The sequence below is a fragment of the Mus pahari genome, chromosome 14, assembly GCF_900095145.1.
Source record: "Mus pahari chromosome 14, PAHARI_EIJ_v1.1, whole genome shotgun sequence".
Classification (NCBI taxonomy): domain Eukaryota; kingdom Metazoa; phylum Chordata; class Mammalia; order Rodentia; family Muridae; genus Mus; species Mus pahari.
In genome coordinates this window covers 87,185,987-87,195,951 of record NC_034603.1, presented here as the reverse complement: position 1 = coordinate 87,195,951, position 9,965 = coordinate 87,185,987, and the positions used below count along the sequence as shown (strand labels likewise).

Below are 9,965 nucleotides of genomic sequence, written 5' to 3'. Positions count from 1 at the left end.
ACAGCACCCCAACCGGTGTAAGCTCTTCCGGACAAGCCACCCCCAAACCTGCGAGTAACCCTGTAAACATGAGCTCCTGGGTCCCCCACCTATATTTCCTTCCACCATCCGCTACTCAGCAGGACCCCAGTTCTGCACCTCCATGGACACTCCCGTCTGTAACCTCCCCTGTGACCCTTAGCCTCCTGTGTCAACCACCAGTGACCTCTTGAGATGCCCACAGTCTCAAGTCAGCTTCCAGTCTCAGTCGCTCCCCCATCTAGGGCTTGGCCCCTCATAGTCCTCTCAGCCTCCCCCGACCTCCGACTTCCATACTCTCCTCCATCACCGTAACCTGCCTGGGTGCCCCTGGCCTGCATCCATCGGCTCCTTCCTCCAAAACCCCCACCCACTTAGGAGCAGACTCCTCTGGAGCCCCAAAGCCTCGATGACCCCACTGTTTCCATCAGCCTCAGTGTCCCTCTTCCCTGTCCCGTCCAGTTTCCATCCCGGTAGCCGGTAGCCGAGGCCTGCATACCCTTTCCCTCAGCCCCACACCCTTAGTATGCCAAGACCTGCGTGTCCCTTCTATGCTGTGTCTCAGCTCGGTGCTCCTCAGCTCCCATAGCATCAGCCTCTGTGCCCTCTTCCCAGCCTGCATCATTTAGTGTCCCACAGCCTGTACCCCTCCTTCTGCCTCGGTCCCCTATCCTTTGCCCCAGTCTCCATGCTTCCCAGGCTTCATTCAGCCCCCTCCGTATCATCTGTGCATTCCTACCTCCCCTCCGTGCCCTCAGCCTTCATCCTGCCCCCCCCCCGTAGTCCCAGCTTCCGTGCCCCCTCCCCATCTCTTAGTGTCCCACGACCTACGTGCTCCTCCCCTGCCTCTGTCCCCTCTCCGTATCCCCAGCCTCCGCGCTGCCCAGCCTCTGCGCCCCTCAGTCTTCACCCCCCCCTCATTCCATAGCCCCCCGTACCTCCGTGACCCCTCTCCTTCCCTCATTGTCCCACGAACTGCGTGCCCCTCCCCTGCTTTGTCCCAGAAAGTAACCCCCAGCCCCCATCTCCATCCCCCCTCCCGCTCCGCCCCCCCACTCGCGCGCGCTCCCGCGTGTTTTCGGACTGCACCAGCCAGAGCCCCGCGGCGCCGCGGCGGCGGGCGGAGGCGCCTAGTCTGTCGCCGCCCCCACTGGTGCCCGCGCTGCGGCGGTGGCTGGGGGCGCTAGGAGCGGGGGGCCGTGCGCTCCGCACCTGCGGAGGCCGCTGGACGATGATGCCGGAACGCCGGCCCAGGCCGCCGGCGTTCTGAGCTTAAGCGCAGCGCCTGCCCCGGGGATGCCCATCGCGCTGCTGGCCCTGGCCATGTCGTCGTCCTTCTTCAACCCCAGCTTTGCCTTCAGCTCCCACTTCGACCCGGGTGAGTCCGCGCGGCGCCCTCGGAGGCGGCCTTGCGGCTGCGACTGCCCCCCCACCTGTCTCCCCACCGCCGACATGATGCTGCTGGAGCCACGGTTTCCCATTTTGCCTGGAAATTAACCCTTTCTCCGCCCTGAGTCCCCGCAGAAGAACAGGGACCGGCGAGGACCCACTACAGGTCTCCGGAGGTGGGCAGGCCTTGGGGCCAGACCCTGTACAGCCGGGCCCCTTCAGCGCTGGCTGGCAGCATCAGCCCCTGCCTCTTTGGATGCCTCCCTGGCACAGGTAACTGGGACAAGAGGGCCTGTGTTGGCCCCAGGTGTCCCGGAGAGAGGTTGCCAGGACTCAGGGCCCCAGGGAGGTGAGGGGGTTCTGTGAGGCAGGGCAGGAGCCCAGGCCCGCTGTGGAAGCTTGCTCATCCATATTCTGGCGTGGAAGGCTCCTTCCTAACCCTGGTGCTGTTTTCTGCAAATCCCTGTCCAGGCAGCATGCTCCTCTCCCTCGGCAGCCTGTGGTGGGTGTGGGGACCGACGAGGACCCTAGCATGAGCCCACCTGAGGTCCCACTCTAGAGAGGTGGTGCTGACTAACTGCATAGGACCTGGGGTCGGGCATCTTGCTCTACCTGGCTAGTGGACGCAGCGGTAATGTGTTTACCACAACTGCTTGGCCAGGGTGGGCAGCTGTGGTGGGCAGAGGGGGCTAGGGCAGCTGTTTCTAACCCTGATTCTTTTGCTTGGCCTGGGAGGGAGGGGAATGAACCTGTGCCCAGGAGGAGCCTGGAGTCCCACCCACATGTCCCTGGAGCTTTGGCTGCACAGCCCAAACAAAGCCTGGCTCACATATGATGACTCTCCTGGGTCTCCCTCCTGGAGTAGGGCCAGAATGTGCAGTGATGCAGAGTCCCCTGGGCAGGGCTGGATCTGAAGGCATTTGCTCCCAGGGAGGGGAGCTGATGGAGCTGTCTACCTGGTGTAGGGCTATAAGTGTCCTTTGCTCAGAGATGACTTCCTGGGTGAGCCAAGGGGCTTGGAGGTCACCATTTCACCATGCAACCCAAGGCACAGAACCTATGTGCTGTGTCAGTGACCCCTTAAGCCCAGGGCGGGAGTGGAGGTGGCCTTGAGAAGCCACCCAAGGCCCAGACTACCTTTAGGGACAGACATCCAAGGGCAGCATCACCATCTTAGGATGTCTCCCATGGCAAGCCTCACCTGGCCCTTGGTCCTTCCAGTGGGCGGCTATTCCTGACTGCAGACAGGTGGCCTTGGAGTTGTGGGGGGGGGGTAGGGGGAGCCTAGACTGACCACAGTAGGGAGGAACCTATGTGCCCTCCCACCTGCCTCTGCTGGGCCCAGACCTGCCTGGTGGTCTATCACCCCTTGCTCCTCCAGGGTATCCAGGATGGGAGTTCCCTTCCCCCACATCAGAGAAACAGCAGGGTTCTGCAGCTCTTGTGTTTTTTTGCGCAGTAGATCAGTGTAATTACAGTGTGCTGCTTTAATGATCTAAGGGGGAAAAGTGTTGTAGGCAAGAGGACTTCTCTTGAGAGCTGTATGCCTGTGGACATTGTGTCCCTCCTGTCCCGACAGTCCACCCATGGGTGTGGATGATGGTAATAAGGTTGGGGACCTCAGTGGGGGTGACAAACCCTGGTCCTATGGGTGCTGCAGAGGAGATATGGGGTCCACTGTCTTCCCATTAAATCTTTGCTTAAAGCCTACTATCCCCCCACCCCTAACAGAGTTCCCCGTGTCTGTCTTTGCTTTGCCTCTGTTTCCCAATCAGTAAAATGGGATGGTGATGCCTATGGCTAGGTCTGGGTTGGAGGAGATGCCTGATGAACTATTTGGTGGGGTGAGGAGGTGTGGACACAACTGGTGCCTGAGGCCTCTGCACCCACGGAGGGGGAGTGGCTTTTCTTCATGCTCATAATACAGAAAGACCGTCTATCTGGTCTCTTGGAGGCACCAGAACTCAAAGGAGGTCTCATGTTCACAATGGCTGAGGAGCGTGTCTGTGGGCTCCCAGTGCCTCCCAATAGGGTACTGAGGCTGAACATAATCGTGGGGTGTTATGTGATGGCCAGACAGGCACCCAGAAGGGCCAGTCACCTGTAACATCTGACTCTTTGCTCCCTGGCATCCAGGATATAGATGATCACGAAGCATTTCTTGGCAGGCTTGGCCCAGTAGCCTCTTTGCTCTGTGGTCTTGGGCCATTCTTTCAGCCTCTTGGGGATCACTCTGTAGGTAGGCAGAACCTGGAAGACAAAAATGAGAGAAGTCTTCATGGAGGGCAAGGGTGGTTGGGAGGAGAAGGAGTCGATGACCACGTAGTCATCTCACACTGACACAGGGGGACGATCTTATTTCTCACTCTCCACACTGGTGTGCCAGGTCCTGAGATGGGCAGGCCTCAGGACGCTGTGGTTGCTGGAGCCTGGTACCATCCCTGGTGCCAGAAGCAGCGTTGAGGGGGGTGCTTTTACTGTTTCCAGCATGGGGTCTTCTGTACTCCCAGCATGCCTTGGGGCTGCCCTGCATGCCGGGGCTCTGGGAGATGCCCCCACCCCCATTTGCTCACCTCCTGATGTCTGGCCCTCTCTGGTCCTTAGCTCCCTTATCTGTAAGGTAGCCGTGTGGTGGTGTGGACACCGAGTACAGGCAAACAACAAGCGAGGCTAGTCACGGTGGCCTCTGCCGGGGTCTAGCCTGAGGCCTGTGGGCTGTGAAGCTGGCGTCCGTTTGCAGAAGCTCAGAGAACGCATGGCGGTCCCGCTCAGTTATTCAGCATTGCCCACGTACCCCACACTGTGCCTTGGCGTCTCCAGCGTTCCAGCTTACATCCCGGTCCTTGCACAAGTCCTCACCCCATGTTGGGCTCCTAAGGAAGAGCCCGCTGTGCCTTTCCGGAATGGTTGTTCCCTTGGTGTCCGCGTGTGGCAGGGTACAGAGCTGGCATTGCTAGGGTTGTGGTGACTGTGGCAGAAGGGGCTTGGTCTGAGTGGCACATGGAGCTTGGGCCGAAGGGAGCCCTGGAAATGGGCCAGAGAGTTCCCAGGAGTCCTGGTCTCTGGCTCACAGATATATTTGGACTATGGAAAGTTGTGTCCATTGAGTGACATGACACCCTGATCCTCAGTGGACCTGGTTGAAGGAACCAGCTCACCGGGTCTTCATAGCAGCTGGACCTAGAGTATAGGCGCTGCCCCTGGCTTGTCGCCTTGCCCTACGGGCCCAGTGACAGGAAGGTCAGAGCCTGAATTTAAGGCTGACCCTACCTCAGTATGACCTCATCTCGATGAATCAGCCGAGCCTCTAGGTTACAGGTGAGCAGGCTGAGAGGTGACTGGGCAAGGGCCTGGCTGCCAGTGGCCATGTACAGACTGCTCCTCTGAGAGCTGGCGCAGGAGGATCATCAGAAGGTTTGCCCACCCCAACACCGCACCCATATACCCATAGGTGTGCAGGGCTCCGTACATTCGTGGCACATGCAGACATGGGCGTGAAAAACCTGCAAACACACATCTCCCAAATGGCATATGAGGCACGGTTATTCAGGCTGGCATGTCTATGTCCAAAAAGTGCACCTGCACACACACACACACACACACACACACACACACATGCACACGCGCACGTGCATGCACACACACATACATACACACACGCACATACACACACACACATACACACACACTCTGTGGGCACATACAGTATACAGGCACCTCTGTGGGCATTCTTGTGGGTGTGAGAATCCTTCTCCCCGGAAACCAGCTCTCTAGGACACAGAGTCCCACTGTTTCATCTCAAGGACAGAACATCTGCATGTTTCTGCTCCCTTGAGAGGTATCACCGGCTCCATGTCCACCCAGCACCTCAGGGTGGGGTCTTGTTTAGAAAGAGGGTCTACAAAGACAATTTGTAAATTTGCCTCATACTGAGGCAGGGTGAACCCTAAATCCCATGGCAGATGTCCTGCTATGACACAGAAATGGGAGGAGACGGGGCGGGGTGCAGGGGAGAGGAAGTGGAGACTGGGGTGGAGGAACCGTGAGCCGAGGCCTGTCTAGACCCCATGCTGGAAGAGCTAACAAGACCTCACCCCAGGCCTCACTGAGCCTGCTGGGCCAGGAAGGAACCACTCTCGAAGAAGCCACCAGTTTGGTGATCTCCATCCAGAGCGTCTCAGGAACGTAGTGCAGTTTCCCTCAGGCCTAGGGACCGAGGCAGGAGCTGCAGATCTGTAGCTCGCCTTGTGTCTGTGTGTACATGGTGGGTCCCGATGAATAATGTCCCTGCTGTCTCTGGCACCTGTCCTGCACTCTTGGAGCACTTCCTGAGGGCAAGCTGTGCCCAGCTCTCTGCCAGGCCCTCCTCATGTGACTGTGACCACCTGCCTTTCTCCCATGGCTCTTGAGACAGGGACTAGGGTCAACTGGAGGGAGCCTGATGCAGACTGTGATCGGGGGACCCTCTCTTACTGTCTTGTTCCCAGGTAGGAAGGAGAAAGTCGGCTGAGAGCCTTGTCTATGGTAGAGAGATCCCCGTGCCATCCCTGGCCCTTGTCATGTGATAATCTAGGTCATAGTGTCTGTTGGGGCTTTGATTTCAGACCCCCGTAGTCTGGGCCCTGCCTGGCTGTCACAGAGGAACCAGTAGCTTTGGGACCAGTGTCTGTGGCCTACCCCGCCCCCAGCTCAGGAAGCCGGCAGAGGAAATGAGGGCAGTGGCCAAAGCCAGAGCCAGTTCCCGAGCTGACAGTCTGGGTGGATGGTTGCCTGAGGACTGTCACAGGAGGCAGAGTCACGTGGCATCCCCCGTCTACTTCCGTCAGGGCCATGGCTAGGGTCAGGGGGCTGGGACATGAGGGTGGGGTGGAGTTGGGAGTTCTCCAGAAGGGCCACTCTGGGTGGAGCAAAGCTGGAGTCTCATAGGAGCGCGTCCAGAGCCGGTATGTGGGTATTCTGGGAGGACACTGCCTGCCGACTCTGTCCCTGCCAGCCCAGGGTGGGGGAGGACACAATACTTACCAGATCTCTGGTCTAGCCAGGACCCCACCTGAAGCCGTGGCAGTTCCTAGAGTGGGGAGGGCCTCTGTAGTAGGTGGGCTGGGCAGCCAGGGTCACCTGTCCCAGGTGAGGTGAAGCAGGTGCCTCTCACAATGGTGATAGTCATACCTCCCCCTTCTCTATACCATCACCCCGAGATCTGCATGAGTCACCACCTTCTTGTTAAGCGACAGAATCCATCACTGCTCACACACCTCTGTCTCTGGGGAGGTACATCTGTCGCTGGCTTACTGACTTGGGCACATGGCATCAGGGACCCTTGACCAGCTGGCCTTGGGCTCCTTGTAGGGACCACCTACCTGCCCTGTGAGCCCGATGGGATGGGAGCCAGGATCCCAGACTGGGCTCTGGAGGAGGCCACCTGCGTTCAGAGACTGAGCTTTGAGGCCCGCCGGGCGTCTGGACACTGTGCTGCAGGGTGGAGATAGGATCCATCATGGCTCTGGCTTCCCACTGTACCCCATTTCCTAAGCTTCTCCCCCACTCTCTGTGCTGCTTAGGAGGGGACCTAGGAGTGGTGTGCACCAGTCAGGTACTCAGAGCTGAGTGGCTGGCTTGGAATTTGCCAGTAACTTTCAACAGGCTGTGAGGAGGCATCCTTAACACCACGCCCACCACGCTTGCACCTTACTCTGGGTGGCTGCAAGGTCACCTGGGTGGCCGACCTAGGTAAGGAGGGTGTAGTCAGCTCTTGAGGGGTTTGTTTTCTGGGGACATGGAGCTATCTGTGGGGGCACACTGTGGGACTTCCTTGAGCCCCCAACTATTTTAAGTGGTGCGCATATGCTTAGGTGCCCCTGAGGCTCTGTGGCTGCACATCAGTCGGACACACCTATGTGACCATACTCCAGGTCCTGGCGGCCCCCTTGTCCCACAGAGCCACCTATAGCTGCCTCAGGCCTCTGCAGGATATGGTGTGTCGCCCACACCTTGGGAACAGAGCGTCAGAGGCGTACGCTCTGGGGGTAGGCACTGGCTTCTGTCCAGCTTTGGCTGTCTGTCTGTCATGGTGATGCTCCTGTGAGTGTTTCAGAAAAGCACCGCCCACTTTCCTCCTTTTCTCCCTCCTCCCTCCCTCCCTCCCTTCCCTAACTAGCATACTCTGCCTATAACTGCTAGCCCCTCCTTTCCCTTTACTGAGACATAATTTGCATATTATAATTCATCTCTGAGAGCATAGAATTCATGGTTTTTGGTATTTTTAGAGTTGTGAGGTCTTCACTATAGTCCATTTTTGGAACATTTTGTCTTGTTAATAATCACCCACACCAATTAGCCACGACTCTGTCACCGCCCTGCTGTCCCTGTCCCGTTGATCATTAATGTCATAACAACTTGTCCCATGTCATGTCTCCTGGACTTCTTGGTCATTCTGCTGAGCACATACTGCAGGGGTTGTCCTAGACACTGTTGTGTGGCTTCCCCTGACCCTACAGAAGGTGTCATCTCAGGAGCGTGGTGCTCTGGCATGTCTGTCCTTGGGCACTGAGGGCCTCTGTGAGTGGATTCTGCAAAAACTCTTTTTGCGGTTGCTTTGGGGACACATCTGTAGGTTCGGTCTGTCCTCCTCAGCTGTGTGTGTGAGAATGCTGTTGGTTCCTCTACGCCCTTACATTCTTGTTCTGTCTGTGACCACAGTGCAGTGCAAGGCAGGGTGGACACCTCCGCCCAGCATGAAGGCCAGGGTGGGAGTGTTTGCCCCTGGCACCGGCACACTTCCCCTCTTTCCTCCAGTGAGACATGTTGGCCACTGAATTAGCCACCTCCTGGGCACCGCTGGGTGCAGACCATTGTGTATCCTGGAGCTGCCTGGAATCCTTTTGGCATTCACCAGTCATGGCTGAGAGGCACTTCCTGGCTGACTCGTGAGAGTGGATGACAGGAAGGGACACACCACGATTGCCCTCAGGCCTGCCCAGCCCATGGAGCTGCCTCATGCTCTATCCAGAGGACCCTGTTACCAAGAGTGGGACTGTGGCAGCTGCCCAGGAGCCAGACCTGCTGTTTTATCTTCTCTTACAAGCCCTGTCTAAACAGCCAAGCCAGTGTGTTCTGTGCGCTTCTCAGTCTAGTCGAGGACCTGCGGATTTCTTGCTCGGCCAGCCACAGCTTAGGCCGAGCATCTCATGTGTGAGAGGGGCCAAGGGGTGTGTGTCAGAAGGCCTCAGCATGTCCTTTCAAAGGGAACAGACAGTGTGCCTGGAGCAGGGAGCAGCTTGGGGAGGGAGCTACCAGGACAAGCTCTGACTTTGTCACTCCCATAAGCCACCTGAGCTGGCTGGGTGTGGGGGTTCTCAGATGGGAGGCATAGGCGCAAGCTGAATAACCACTCCATCCTTGGACCAGCCTGGGGTGGGGGGCACCGGGGTGCCAGAGAAAGGGGTGAGGGGCTTGGAGGTCAGACTTGGCGCAGTTTTGACGCGTGTCAGTGAAGGCGGGACCTGTGAGTGTCATGCCGTGGAACTCCCTTCTGTTCCTAGTCCCCTGGGTGGGCTTGATTCCAAGGCGCCCTCTGGAGGATCCAGGAAGGCAAGGTTTGGGGTCTTGCAGAAGAATCCTAGGAAACCCTGTACGTGTGGGGTCCCTGCAAGAGTAGAGGGGTGGTGCTGACCCCTAGTGTGTGCCTTAGGATGAGAATGCGCATGTGAACACTCCATGTGAGAGGTGTTGGGGGACAGTGTACATGCTCACGTGAGCATATGTGTCTACCTGTGTGTCTGTACAGGTGAGCCACAGCTACTGTGTCTGTGTAGGTGTGAGTGAGTGTAATGTGTGTGCATGTATTCGAGCACTTGACAGGGATGGGGGAGATGAGTGTGTGAGCAGCTGTTGGGTACATGTGTTTATGTGCATATGTGCACAGGTGTGTGTGCATCTGAACACAGTGTAAAGATGTGACCCCCAGAACCCCTTGGGACCCCCTCCCAGGGCCTTCCCAGAACCCCTCTGCCCTCCTTGTTCCTGCCTGCTCTCTTAGGCTTCTGGGTGCAGATGGTCATTTTATTTCCATGTTTACCCAGATGACAGAGGGGCACCAATGACCCTCCTGGAGCTGATCCAGGGTCTGAAAATACGGAACCAGGTCAAGCATTCACGTAGTCTTTCTCTTGTACCCACCTGCCAACCCGCTGTCCCTATAACCTTGCCAAGCTGGATCTGCTTCCTTCAGCGCCCCCCACCCCCACACCAGACAGGACAGTGGGAGGCGTGGGTGGAAACCCTGGTGGGCAGCCGATCTGTCTGCCACAGTAGTCTCCAGGCAGGTCAATGCCTGAGTATCCTTGGGGTCATTTGCAACCCATTTAGCCACAGCTACTTTGTAGCCATTGGGCACAGTGTTCTGCTGGAGGGAAGTGGTTCTGTAACTCAAGCTCTCCACCCGACATCCTAAACAATGCCCAGAATTCTGCGTGGCAGCCTGTACCTGCCTCGCATGCGGGGGCAGAGAGGCTGGGGAGGCTGGGGAGGAGCTGGGTGGACAGTGTTACCTTTTTCTT

General features: G+C 57.7%; 1 protein-coding gene across 3 annotated transcripts in view; it reads left to right on the top strand.

Annotated features, from left to right (window-relative positions):
- Window positions 1-1,124: 1,124 nt before the first annotated feature.
- Window positions 1,125-9,965, top strand: part of Aatk (apoptosis associated tyrosine kinase) — a 38,587-nt gene continuing 29,746 nt past the window's right edge. For 2 of the 3 annotated variants that reach the window (XM_029546065.1, XM_021212498.1), the window contains exon 1: window positions 1,125-1,396. In XM_029546065.1, the coding sequence (XP_029401925.1) occupies window positions 1,315-1,396 (82 nt within the window). In that variant the 5' untranslated portion in view covers window positions 1,125-1,314. Of the gene's footprint in view, window positions 1,681-9,965 lie in introns of all 3 variants that reach the window. The other variant, XM_021212500.1, reaches the window with a different exon arrangement.